Source organism: Cenococcum geophilum (assembly GCF_001692895.1).
Source record: "Cenococcum geophilum 1.58 unplaced genomic scaffold K441scaffold_9, whole genome shotgun sequence".
Classification (NCBI taxonomy): domain Eukaryota; kingdom Fungi; phylum Ascomycota; class Dothideomycetes; order Gloniales; family Gloniaceae; genus Cenococcum; species Cenococcum geophilum.
In genome coordinates, this window is record NW_027137567.1 from 1,827,137 (window position 1) to 1,840,628 (window position 13,492).

The 13,492-nt window shown below is 47.5% G+C and overlaps 4 protein-coding genes across 4 annotated transcripts; 1 reads left to right on the forward strand and 3 right to left on the reverse strand.

Annotated features, from left to right (window-relative positions):
• Positions 1 to 287: 287 nt before the first annotated feature.
• On the reverse strand, positions 288 to 2,462 carry K441DRAFT_547585 (uncharacterized protein; the record flags this gene model as incomplete). The annotated part of the gene is made up of 8 exons (XM_067642920.1): positions 288 to 614; positions 676 to 1,026; positions 1,088 to 1,410; positions 1,476 to 1,607; positions 1,664 to 1,964; positions 2,021 to 2,060; positions 2,099 to 2,145; positions 2,223 to 2,462. 8 exons carry the CDS (start codon positions 2,460 to 2,462, stop codon positions 288 to 290), a joined length of 1,761 nt encoding a protein of 586 aa, XP_067507087.1.
• Positions 2,463 to 3,071: 609 nt separating this feature from the next.
• Positions 3,072 to 3,263, reverse strand: K441DRAFT_655444 (uncharacterized protein; the record flags this gene model as incomplete). The annotated part of the gene is made up of 1 exon (XM_067647848.1): positions 3,072 to 3,263. A coding segment is annotated over one exon (192 nt), but the record flags the coding sequence as incomplete, so codon positions are not given.
• Positions 3,264 to 3,614: 351 nt separating this feature from the next.
• Positions 3,615 to 4,767, forward strand: K441DRAFT_365591 (uncharacterized protein). Its single transcript, XM_067641418.1, has 2 exons — positions 3,615 to 4,155; positions 4,210 to 4,767. The coding sequence occupies exons 1-2, from the start codon at positions 3,966 to 3,968 to the stop codon at positions 4,677 to 4,679; spliced, it is 660 nt and encodes a 219-aa protein (XP_067507089.1). The 5' UTR covers positions 3,615 to 3,965; the 3' UTR covers positions 4,680 to 4,767.
• Positions 4,768 to 9,081: 4,314 nt separating this feature from the next.
• Positions 9,082 to 11,793, reverse strand: K441DRAFT_694149 (purine and uridine phosphorylase; the record flags this gene model as incomplete). The annotated part of the gene is made up of 4 exons (XM_067652703.1): positions 10,670 to 11,793; positions 9,795 to 10,613; positions 9,156 to 9,738; positions 9,082 to 9,102 (listed from the first exon to the last, which is right to left on the reverse strand). The coding sequence occupies exons 1-4, from the start codon at positions 11,632 to 11,634 to the stop codon at positions 9,082 to 9,084; spliced, it is 2,388 nt and encodes a 795-aa protein (XP_067507090.1). The 5' UTR covers positions 11,635 to 11,793.
• Positions 11,794 to 13,492: the final 1,699 nt, after the last annotated feature.

Consider the following 13,492-nt stretch of genomic DNA (forward strand, 5'->3'; position numbering starts at 1 on the left):
TCTGACACAAACGCTCCATTTATCATTAATCTATAGGCATGCTCATTTATTGTGGATCTACCACCAGATCGCTGCGCAAATGGAGATGCGCTTATGCTCGAATGAAAGGTTTCTAATCAAGTCATCCCCGTTAAACTTCTGTCGAAATGACTTTGGAATATTATAAAATACTTGAAATACTAGTTGAGTTGCTCTCAGCTTCCTAGCTGTCTCTGCGGCAATAAAATTGTCTGGAAAGCTCAAGCCACCCACGCACTGCCACCCCAAAAAGTCCGTGTCTCCGATCATTACGACACCTTCCGGTTCTTGCGAAAAAGAAACGCCTTAGATATATCAAAAACAATACGGCTCAGAGGCTTGTAGATCATTTTCCCCTCCGTAGTACCACTAGCAAAGCCGAAAATAGCAAGCGCAAGGAACGAGGACCCCAGGATCACGGAAAAGGAGATCCAATAGTCCCTTAGTGTGAACTTGACGTTGACAATCTGCGTTGAAAAGAATGCTGTCATTAGACTGACCGGCATAAAGAGCATCGTGACCTTGGCAAGGAGCAGAGTGATCCTGGTGAGCCTTTCGACTGAAAAAGACTCCTTGATAGCTATGAGGTTAAAGTTCTATACCAATCCTATTAGGCTCCTATTCTATCGGGATGAGGGGTCCGTAATGCATTCATACCATCATGACGAGAGAATTCTTCTGATCCAAACATTCCTGTATTTCGCTCAATGCATATAACCGGATACGATCCTTCAGTCTTTCAAATCTTACTCTTGCCGCAGAGCTCAAGGACACTCCAAGAAGACTCTCCACTACTGCAATTTGAGGGATGGAGGATGCAAGTGAGTCCGGGCCTGAAACCACATATGAGTTCTTCAGAGATGCAAGAGTGGCTTCTTGCTTCTTGAGTACTCGATCGATAATGAGCTCGTAGCCTGTGTAGACTCGTTTAAGAACTGCGAGCTGACGTCCAATCTCATGGAGCCTATCAACATGGCCTAACTCTGCTTTAATAAGCATATCTTTGCGCTGACAAGCCCATTAGACTTGCTTGGTTTTTGTGAAAAGCGATTGAATGGTGGATGCCTACCAATTTATCAAGTTTAGCGGCGTACTGGTGTTCCCTTCTAGTCACCAGACTATATGTGGTGTACCAGTCCTCAAAGAGGTAATAGAACAGCAAACCGGGAGAGTCTGTCGGCCGGTGAGCCGTTTCTTCTTCAGTATCTCCTACGCGCTTTCGGATTGGTAATGTGTTTACGGAACTCTCTCGGGAAGAACACTGGGCCTTCGACAACTGCTTGAAAACATTGACAAGATTTCGGCGGACTGCCACAAGCATTTTCAGTTCATATGCCCTGAGATTTCCATTACTGAAAGGGAAGGGGTCTTCTGCTATGGATATTACAGTCTCTAAAACGAGATACAAGTAAGTCAATCGCGGATACAAATGTCTTGAAAAATTCCGTTGCACTCACTGTCTTCGCAGAGGACAAGCCAATTCCAAACTCGTTTCACGTGGGGAATTTCTTTCCTTGTATCATGTTCTTCGGCTTGGTCTGGAGGACTCGTCCGCGCACAATGCAGGGCGTTGAATCCTAAGCATACGACTGGATAGCCATTAGTAAACGTGTGCGTATACATAATACACACACATCAAACACACATCGTCTTCCCCAGTCAACGGACGACCAATGCCACACTTCATCTACGATATGGTAGTGAGTGAGATCACGAAACAGGCCAGTCTCCGTTGATTGCGTCAGGTCCGCCATCCCAATATTCTCCTCGGAACCTAGAGATGGGTCCTTTGATGATTTCTGGGGGCTGCCCTGCCGAGGAGACTTCCGAGACCAGAGCGTCGAGCCGCTCTTTGAGGGCCCTGCAGAGTTTGCCTTTGGCTGCACAGGCTCAGAGCACATCAGCCCAAGGAGATTCGGGGAGAAATCGTAATGCTTCGCAAGAGCCTAACGAAAGTTATGTATAGCACCCGAATATTGCGGGAAGGTATTATTGTGCGTACGTGTAGAGTGTCCTTCTGATCGTATGGTAACCAGATGTTGCTACGGAAGGCATGTTAGCGGTTGCATATATCTCAAACGGAGAGATTAGGTGGCATGCATCCATCTTGTATTTAGGGCGGGCGGTCTCTGCGGAAGAATTGATAAATTAGAAAATCCAGAGAAAATCACAGCGTCAAGTTAGTTTGAGGATGCCAAACATACATTTGTCCTCAGAAGGCGAGTAAAGGAGTTGGCTTCCAGGTCAAATGCACACCAAGCCTCATCATCGCCGAAATCTATGAGAAAATTCCTGCTATTTGGGTTTCGTACTTTATGATCGAATTGCTCAAAGTGAATATCATCATCGAAGTTTTTGATGGACCGTAGTATGTCATCGTCGCCAAGCTCTCTGTAATAGGCTGGAAGATCAGTTGTTGAAATCGGTGGAAATGGAGCACCCATAGTGTTGATTCCCTCAGAGAGCTAGACGCATATTTGTGTACGAAGAATGGGCAGCCGGAGCCAGTATATGGCTTCTGTTGAGCCTCTGCCCATCTCTGCTTTGCCAGCCTTGTGATCTGAACTCGTGCAGATGCCATGTCAAGTATGCTACCCTCAGTCTCAGACGTGTCCATATCACCGGACAGCGCTCGATGCACGCAATTGTTGGGTTTGTTCTCCATAGCAGCGTTAGCCACTTGATAATGTTCGGCCAGCCATCACTATGAAATACGCTTCACCTTCTTTGATGATCCTCAGCCTGCTTTTCCGAGCTTGGAATAAATGTGAATGATCAAGATGAACAGGGTACCGCAGGGCACGACAGGTGACAGCTGGCCAAGAACTCGCTTGTGGAACGATCTAGCCTCCTACCGGCCGCCCCAACAGCAAAACATCATCTTCCGTTCCTAATGGTACTAACCCGAGCCCCATTCTGCGCACAGCATAGATTGTCAGTAAATGCTGCCCGCTAACATTTAGGTAACCCCCTGCAACACGGACATGTTAACCATATCTTCGCAAGTCAGTTTTAGCCTTGTTGGTTCGACGCTTGAAAGAAAACGAAGAATCTTGTCGGACGGACAAGTCACTGAGAAGAACTCTGTCTATTGAATGTGGCTCTAGAGCCTCTATAAATACATAAGAAAAAGGGTAGTAGACTAATTTGGTTACCGTGTCGTTGACCGAGTCGTTGAACGAGTCGTTGACCGAGTCGCTGACCGAGACAGTAGTAAGACGTACGAGAACAGGGTGGTGAGTCATAAGGTGGTACTTGAGAGTGACCTCAACGGTCGACAAATCTCGCCTTACAAGGCTAATAAAAGGGAGGCGAGAACTTTGAACTAGGTCACACTAGGAGTTTCCGATGCCTACAGTCCGCCGGCTTAGTTTGAAGGTCATAGCAGTCTCGGTTTCGGCACGGTGACTTCTCGTTCTTCATAGATGCCGTGTCCATCAGATTTGTGTGTTGTGGGGGCCAAAATTAAGTCCAGGAACAGATGCCTAGCACGAAAATTGCGAGATTTTCATCCGTCAGGGAGAAGGGACGTCTCTCCTGCTGTAAGCCATGTTGCTGCAAGGCTTGACAGGAGAAGGGTGTCTTCTCGGATAAAGGAGAGTGGTCCATCATCACTTAACGTGAGTGTCCTCGCTAGTCTATTTGAGAGAGGTATTTTCACTCGTTCACAGTCCACTTGTTATTTCGTCCTTTCATTTTGCAGCTCTGCCATACACTTGTCATACAATCCTACGATTTATAGACCACAATTCCATATTGTTTTGAAGCAATGGATTCCCATCTCCACTATAGGTCATGGTGGCTCATATCAATCGCATTGTGTTATCTCTCGTGATCAGCGATGTCGCAAAAACTATGGATCAATGCGGTTCCTGCATATTCCAACCTCCTAGTTTTTGCAGAGATACCCGTTAGTACCATCGTGAGAGACATGGAAAACGGCTGTGATGGCGGCGCAGCAGCCTCCTTCAGTTGCTTCTGTCTGTTCCGACAGCTCTAGCCAATTTGCGAGCATTATTTCAACATACGTCAAGTCCAAGTGCGGCTCCAACCCGAACACTACAGTCAATCAAGTCATGGATGTGTTTGTGAGCTATTTCCGCTTGGAAGTCTCGACAACTGCGGCGGCTTCTTCAGGTGAGTCCCAGGCTACTGACAACCCAGTTCGCCGAAGCTGACCTATCACCAAAGCATCTTCGTCTTATTCATCCATAGCATCATCCGCTTCATCGAGTTCCATATCTACGACTATGATCTCTTCTGCATCGCCTACGCTCTTTATTAGTACACCAATTCAAACTAAATCCAGCACAACAGCAACTCCTACGTCGGCCCCTGCTAATAGTTTGATGTCCTCACCGTCATCACCTACGACGGTTGCTTCCAGTAACGGCGGCAGCGGCAGCGCCAATACGGCAGCAAAAGTGGGTATTGGAATTTGCATCCCCTTTGCCGTCATTGGCATCGGCATCGGCGCCTTCTTCTACCTGCGCCATCGAAGGGCTCGTAAGCAGGGCATCGCTTTTCCAATAGACAGCATGGACAATGGAGGGCATCTGGGTATGCCACAGTCCCCAGCTACCTCTCATTCAAATTCATCATTCGTTCCTATGCCGGTCTATGCCAAGCATGAATACGATCCGAGTAAAATATCTTTCTAAACTCCTGAAACGACTCTGACATCTGGCCAACAGTGGAATTGGGGGCAACCGCAAACCCCGTCTGCCGAAATGCACGCCGAGCACCGACCCTGTGAGATGGCTTAGTCGATCAGTATCGACAAGTGAGTAAATGAGACACCCGGGAGTCAGGATTAACGGAAGGCTACAGATTTGCAATGGGTCAGGCATGGAGTCAAGCAACTGTGATTTTCTGGATACATCATTTTTGTGACGGTGTAGCTTTAAGGCACTCAGATACGAAGCTAATTAATTGGATTATTCATTATCTCCACCGTGTAGGAAGTGCCTGTACAGAAGCCAATAGGTCCTTTCTCAAGCACATTTGGTTCCCTTTATGTCAACCATGATGTAGATTGTAGTATACATCTCTAAAGTTCCCTAAATGTTAAGGATAGTTGTACCCCTAGTCCGCCAACGCAAATCAAACAATATAATGAAACCGTCCCTATAACACGGTTGAGGCGCTGACAGTCTCTGCTCTGTACAGAAGCCATAGAGCCAGACTTAGCCTATCAAAACTGCTTCAATCGTTCATCTCCAAGCTATAGTGGTCAAGGATGGGAAGAGTTGTGTTTTCGTAAGGTATCTACCCCCTCGTCCACATATATCCGCCTCGGGATCACACCTTACTACACACTGCCAGCCATGTCCGCATCAGGCAGTTGCCTCTTCTGGACGTGTATCATGAATCCCATTCCTCCTCGGACTGACTGTGGTTCCAAATCGAAGGCATAGTCCAGGCTAAGTTTGTCACACAACTCCTGCTATTTGTACTCGCGATTTATACGGTTTGATGCCTTACGAGCATATATCACCTTGTCGACGCGGATGTCCCTGCCGATATGTGCCTAGATTTTGACGATATTACCCGCCGCAATTTCTTCAACCCAGGCTAGCTCTTTGATGATCGGCGTTCTCTCACTGAATAAAGCCGACCTGGGATGGCAGCAGCCACAGTTGATAAGGAATATGAGTGGTGGCCGAAGTTCCGCCAGTTCTAGCTCACAATTCGGGTGCTTTACGGCAAATTCGATGTAGGGATATATATTACATATAGTGCTGGGCCACCCCGGGGAGGCTGGGCGGTTGCAAGTCCAATAATTTCTAAACCTAATTTGCAGTTTTCTAATCCACTTGATGTTTTCAGCACCTATGTCCTCACACCATGCACAGCTGTGCCGATAGCCTTGGCTAAGTAGTCTTGGTGGTTGAGTATTTCGCCTGTGTAGAGAAAAGTATTCTCGCCGTAGTAGATGGATATAGCTTCCCTGCGAATTTGACTAGATATTTGCAAAAGCGACGGGGTCTTAGCCCAAGAGTCGCTACGCGAAGCACCACGGTCGTTACCCCAACCCTTTTAGCCAATCATAATTGCACCTTTAAAGTAAAGAACCCCCTTATAGATTCGATTACGTAATTCACCGGAAAAATCTATAAAGCCGACCCTAGGTGTAGTAACAAGCGCAGGTACTTCACTCCTATCCCGGTTCTAAATTTTCTCAGGCCGAGCTTTCTCGGTCTGTTATTGGCTGGGTTTCCCCTCCTGGTCTTATTAAGATGACCCTATAGTTTTCTTTATACTAGATTTTTGTTTTAATACTAGATTCTATTTCCTAGTTTATTTCTTAGTAGGGGCGCCGGCCTTACTAGCTCGTCTAGGTTTATAGAAGACTGCTATTACGGAAGATAAAGCAAATAAATCCTATAATATTTGGTGCAATACTAGACTAAGGGTTAGTAATATATTTAACGGCTCGCACTATTATATATTAGGGCGCCTAGAGAGCGCGTAAGGTTTAAACTAAGAGGTTAACACCCTCTGGTTAAGTATTGGTTAAGTTTAATAAAACCCTTTTAAATAGAGATAATTTTCTAACGGTTACTAGGATTAAAGTAAGGTACTATAGGGATAAACGTCAATTTAGGTTAAATTTAGCCTATTACCCTATTCTTATTCCTATTTTAGTTATACTATTACCCCTTATTTTAATTATATACCCCCCCTTTCTTTCCTATTTTAAATACCTACCTTATATATAAATAGCTTTTTTTCTTTATAGTTTAAATAGACAGAGTCCTTATTCTTTACTTACTTATTAATATATAAACTACTAATTAATAATAAATCCTAAAATAAAAGAGTAGCTTAAATATTTTAATAGAGAATAAGGACTAATAAAGATAGCTAGGATTAAATTAGAGGGCTTTACTAGTTAAAGAGAGTGTAGTAAAAGAGAAACACTCTAGGTTTAATAAGCCTAAGTTACTACTCTACTAGTTATCTACCTAGTAGGTGCTTATAGCTAAGCGGATACGCTCTTTAAGGTTAGCTAGTTATACTATAATATTAAACCTATAAAGAGGCTTTACTAACTTTATTACTACTTTATACCTAATTTATATAATTTATAATAATAGTATTTAATTATAAATAGTGTATTTAAGCTCTAGTTTAACACTCTTCTTAAGTAGCAGCTCTACTACCGCCTTATCCCCATTCTCTGCAGCCTATAATAGTGGAGTCCAACCATTAGCATCCTTAAACTCCAGCTTAGCGCCCTTCTTAAGTAGTAGCTTTACTACCGCCTTATCCCCATTATCTACAGCCCATAACAGCGGCGTCCAACCATTGGTATCCTTAGACTCTAGCTTAGCGCCCTTTTTAAGCAGCAGCTCCACTACCGCCTCGTGCCCATTCCGTGTAGCCCACGACAGCGGCGTCTAACTATAGGTGGTATTCTTAGACTCTAGCTCAGCGCCATTCTCAAGCAGCAGCTCCACCACCGCCTTATCCCCGTTCTCTGCAGCCTATAACAGCGGCGTCTGACCATAGGTGGTGTCCTTAGACTCTAGTTTAGCGCCCTTCTCAAGCAGCAGCTCCATCACCGCCTTGTGCCCATTCCGTGCAGCCCATAACAGCGGCGTCTGACCATAGGTGTTATCCTTAGACTCTAGCTCAGCGCCCTTCTCAAGCAGCAGCTTCACCACCGCCTCATGCCCATTCCGTGCAGCCCACAACAGCGGCGTCTGACCATAGGTGGTGTCCTTAGACTCTAGCTCAGCGCCCTTCTCGAGCAGCAGCTTCACCACCGCCTCGTGCCCGTTCTCTGCAGCCCACAACAGCGGCGTCCAATCATGGGTGTCCTTAGACTCTAGCTCAGCGCCCTTCTCGAGCAGCAGCTTCACCACCACCTCATGCCCGTTCCGTGTAGCCCACGACAGCGGCGTCTGACCATAGGTGGTGTCCTTAGACTCTAGCTCAGCGCCCTTCTCGATCAGCAGCTTCACCACCGCCTTGTGCCCATTCCGTGCAGCCCACGACAGCGGCGTCTGACCATAGGTGGTGTCCTTAGACTCTAGCTCAGCGCCCTTCTCGATCAGCAGCTTCACCACCGCCTCATGCCCTTTCTCTGCAGCCCACGGCAGCGGCGTCTGACCATAGGTGGTGTTCTTGGACTCTAGCTTAGCGCCCTTCTCGAGCAGCAGCTTCACCACCGCCTCATGCTCATTCCGTGTAGCCCACGACAGCGGCATCTGACCATAGGTGGTGTCCTTGGACTCTAGCTCAGCGCCCTTCTCAAGCAGCAGCTCCACCACCGCCTCGTGCCTGTTTTCTGCAGCCCACGACAGCGGCGTCCAACCATAGGTATCCTTAGACTCTAGCTCAGCGCCCTTCTCAAGCAGCAGCTTCACCACCGCCTTGTGCCCATTCCGTGCAGCCCACGACAGCGGCGTCCAACCACAGATGGTGTCCTTAGACTCCAGCTTAGCACCCTTCTCTAGCAGCAGCTTTACCACCGCCTTATGCCCGTTCTGCGCAGCCCACGACAGCGGCGTCTGACCATAGGTGGTGTCCTTAGACTCCAGCTCAGTGCCCTTCTCGAGCAGCAGCTTCACCACTGCCTCGTGCCCGTTCCTTGCAGCCCACAACAGCAACGCCCAAACATAGGCGATGTCTTTGGACTCCGGCTCAGCGCCCTTCTCAAGCAGCAGCTTCACTACCGCCTTATGCCCACCCCATGCAGCCCACAACAGCGGAGTCCAGCTATAGGCGTCCTTAGACTCTAGCTCAGTGCCCTTTTCAAGCAGCAGCTTCACTACCGCCTCGTGCCCGTTCCGTGCAGCCCACGACAGCGGTGACCAACCATAGGTGGTGCTCTCGGACTCCAGCTCGGCGCCCTTCTCGAGCAGCAGCTTCACCACTGCCTCGTGCCCGTACTCTGCCGCATATGACAGTGGCATCCGTCCGTGAGAATCCTTAACATCTAGGTTATGCCTATTCTTAAATAGGGCCATTACTATCTCTCTTAATCCAAAGTATGCTGCAAGGTGTACTCCTGTTGTTAATGTTGGCCCTCTTTGACCATAGTCCGTGAAGTTTCTAGAAACCATCATTGCCTGGCTGGAGGCAGATACCTTAGCTTCACTCTCAAGAAGTCCCAGAACTAACTGTACCACATCCCCTTCAGTAGCATAAGCGTGATATCCCCAGTTACGCGCAGCATAATCATAGAGAGCATTAGACCGTAATCGTGCCTCAAATTCCTCATTTGTTGGACAGAAACCAGATTCAAAAGCATCGAATGATAGATAGGTAACGCAGGTTATTGTGATATCGTTCTGAGCATTAGGGAACCAAAAGTTCCAAGTCCGCTCAAAGTACTCCTGTGTTGTATAGTGGACTAGGCGAATAATGCCGCTCTCTTTATCAATAGTGACCAAGCCAGCACAAACAGAAAGCATTACTTCAGTGTCCCGGAGATTGTCCGGGTCAAGTGCCAACTCACCGACCTCCACGGCAAGAGCGTGCTGGAGCTCCAAAGTATTTAGTGGTCTCTTTGTGCAAGTGATCCACAATAGAACACGCTTGGCAAGGTCTCGAAGGCCTTGTCTCTGAAATTCGATCCTCTGCAGAGCTTCCTTGTAGGCATCATCTAATTCTTCTGATCCTTTTGGGAGTTTTCCCAATGCGCATGTAATCTCTTTTTTGGTTGTCTTATCCATAAGTGAATCCAGATGAAGCTGGGCGAGGAGAAACCTGACTAAATGTTATTCTTGCTGGGCCTTTCCATAACCGCAGGAGAAGCAACTTACATCCCGTCAATAGCTTCAATGATTTTAGTCTTAATTTTCTCTTGCAGGTCAGGGCTGCGTAAGACGAATGATGGCAGCTGTGATATATGGCCTTCCAGATATCTCCGCACGTCATTGTCACTAGCACGAATATCCACTAACATGCTTCCTTTAAACTCCTTCTCAATTTCCGGGATATATCGTGAAGTTGCAAAGATATTTGCCCTAGTCTTGACCTGAAGATTGAAGATCTCTGACAGGAACCTCCCGCGACTTCCATCGGAGACTCGACATTCGTCAAGTGCATCAACTATAATGAAGGTCCTTGAATAATAAGCGGCGACGGAGTGCAATGCTTCTAAGACTTCGCTAAATGATGGCCGCGTTCGTTTGCCTTTATGGTAAGTGTGGAGGTTTTCCACGCTTTTAGGTATATAAGGCTGTTCTTGGACCAACTGCTTCACTAGACTCAGAAGTAGATCAGTGACATTTTGTTCATACTGTTGTCGAAAATTGCAATACAGGTATGCAATGCCGACAGCAGGGTCACTCCGGAATTTGTCGTGGAGGTGGTGGACAACAATAGACGTGATTATGGTCTTGCCTGCTCCGGGAATGCCCGGGCAGAAGAGAGTCTGCTTGCTTTGATCAAGCCACTCATTGAATTCCTTCGAATCTAGCAACCATTGTCCAGTTCCCGCTTGTCGCCTCCTAATATAGTCGCTCTGCTGAGGACCATAGTCAACCGGCGTAAGCCAATCAAGGATTTTCTGACGGTCTTGGTCATCTTGTCGCTGTTTAACTCGATGAATGTCCTCTTCTACAGCTGAAGAGATATAACTATATATGATTAGTGAAACCATGCATTGAATTGGCTATCTGACGCTAATACACACCGCTTTACTTCATCAATTGGCATATGGAAGAAAAGCTGTCTCGCATACGCCGCTGCCGCCGCTGCCGCATATCCATGCCACACATCGTTCTTGTGTGAGTCACTATAGTCCGAGATTCCGCGGATGACGATGCAAGGGAAGTCGACCAACGCTCCAGCAGCCTCCATCTCAAAACATAGCACCCCATATGCTTCCGCCAAACAGTCCCTCAACTCTCCACTCCTGATAACCAGCTCACCCGATGCGATGGTCCCCATGTGGACGACCACACGAGAGTTTCTCTCGTCCTCATCGCCGGAGAAACGCTGCACACGCCGTGTAGGATCGCATCCGCATTCATCGCACGATAGCCTCGGGTCCGGATGGATGTGGCTTGGCGGATAGAGATGGTCGTGGCCTAAACCGGGATGCCTATACTTTCTAAGCCCCGGAATGTTCGTGTTGATTCTTTTTACATTCTCCGTGACTGGGTCCTCGAGCATCCTCTCGCGCTGGGCTTCTAAGTCTAGTGCCGCATTTAGGAGCACCCTTGGCGGTGGGGCCAGAACCCCCGTGCGCGTAAAATGGCCCGCCTCTGCTTTTCCGTGGTCGTATTGTACTGCACCTGAGTGTTGACCTGTGGGCTTGCTGACCACGACGTCACCGAGCCGGATTATTCCGCTGTCTGTTTTCCTTGGTACGCCGCCCCCGATGCCGACCAACATGCCGAATCTGAGGTTCGAAAAGGTGGTCATCATCTGAGCAACAACCGTAGCGGCGGGGCTATTTCCTGCTTGATGCAGACCCGCGATAACCACGTTATGACCTCCGATACTGCCTAAGTTATAGACGTTGTGATCGGCCGGTGGCTGCTCGAGGCGCTCATGGTCCTCATCCAACATCTCCAATGCAGCGACTTTCTCTACCTTGAGGGGACAGATCCATCCGACCGTATAATCTCCATGACTCAATCTCTTCTTCGACATCGTGGAGAGGATACGCCATCAACGCATCGCTTTTCGGGCTTCGGTGACTGTGCGGTGTGGTCGCTGAGCAAAGAGAGGCTTATATTATGTGAAGGTAAGATGGACTTCCAAAGAGTTCGTCCGTACGAACGCGGCAGCAATTACCGCCAATATATTTTCAGCCGCAGCAAGCACTGTTTCCAACCTTATTAATTAGCCCATTGAAAGTCCAAAGTAGATGCGCCTACCATAACAGAGCGAAGTGAACGAAAGGAAACCGTGATACCAAAATTGGGGCCATATATGTTCCTCAGCCTCGTGAGGCATTATGGCGGGGTTGAGTCGACATGAGCTAAACATAGGACATGTCGACCTTTGGATTTCAGATCAGCCACATCCAAAGAGCAAAAGGAACGGGCGAAAAGCCAAAACCCTTGTGTGGTCTGCTTAAAAAGAAGAAATCGAGCAACTTATATACGAAACCCAGCTGATGCAGCTCTTGGTACCTTCAAACAGATGGTACGGAGGCCGTCTCTCAGAGCTAGGAGCGAAGGCGGCATGAGAGTGTCAGTTGCAAGGGACACAACCGAGAACGTCTTCTGGTTCAGCCCTAGCCGCACACAGGGATGAGGAGTGATACTATTCTTGGGATTTTAAGAAGCCGATTTCGCTAGTGACTGTACCTGTCTCCTCTCCACCGTCTCTGTTCATCCCAGACTGCCCCATCCTCAGTCCTTCCGACAAAATATCTTCGAATTAATCCCAGCCTCCCACTAAAGCCAACTATAGTCAAGCCTCCCCACGAGAATCACACAAGTAACTCAGAATTGACCGTTCCAGAGATCACCCCTATCTGTCCTTGGCGCCTACAACCCTTCAATCCTTGTCATTTCCGTTTACCATGTCCTTTCTGCCCTCCGCCATGTCTATAGCTTTATATCGCACAAACAGGAAGCTTTTAAAATGGAATTAATGCTGTCTACGCCCCACAACCCTTTACTCGAACCTCAAATATACGCATGACGGAACAGTTTCGCCGCCTATGAACGTGCTAAAGCGTGTCACTTGAACGGCATGGATAATTTCCCGTTCTTCACGATGGCAGTGATACTTTGGAATATAGCTGGATTGAAGGTCTGCATTGGAGACCGGTTGGCTTTGCTGGAACGCTCTTCGCAGTTATGTTGACAGATACAGTACTAACAGTAGCGTTCTTGATCACGAATGGCAATAGACTGATGTCACTGAGGTGCAGTCTTTGGGCTGTTGGGTCGGGGTTGTGTGTGAGAGTTACATGAGAATTACGCCCTAAGTAACAGCATGGTAAGCGGCAGAAATCTTTCTGATCAAAGACTTCAGTGCGAGTCATATCATTGCCAACCGCTTATATATTCGCTGGTCACCTATTAAACCACTAGCGCCGGAAGTGCATCATTTTTTTCTTGCAAACACTCAAGTTAACTTGGAGGTATATTAGATACTGAGGGTTACCTAAAAGGACGTCCATGAATCTAGCTCCTGTCCAACATACTCGAACATCAAACCCAGACAATAACTACCAAGGCGAACTGAAACCGGTAAAATTAATCGCAAAAGCAGAGGCGGATGAAAGGGGGAGAACAGAATAAGACCCACGAGGGTTTAGAGCGGCGAGGTGCCCTTATATTTTGATGGTGTTAGAACTCTAGTAATTAGCCTTGTCATTATAATTCTGCATACCTCATAGCTTCCGTGTAATACTATGAGTTATGGGAGGACAATTCCCAATCAAATGAAGGCGCATGAGAGAGAAAGCAATGCTTCCGCGGTCGATACGTGGTACCATGCACGCTTCCCGAGACAAATCCAAACGCAGACTCTACGATGAAGAACAGGCTAC

What these genes read in the sequence shown, in the direction of transcription:
- K441DRAFT_365591 (XM_067641418.1), top strand. Translation starts at nt 3,966, where the DNA reads ATGGCGGCGCAGCAGCCTCCTTCAGTTGCTTCTGTCTGTTCCGACAGC. An exon ending in AACTGCGGCGGCTTCTTCAG is followed by an intron (nt 4,156 to 4,209) that starts GTGAGTCCCAGG and finishes CTATCACCAAAG; the next exon opens with CATCTTCGTCTTATTCATCC.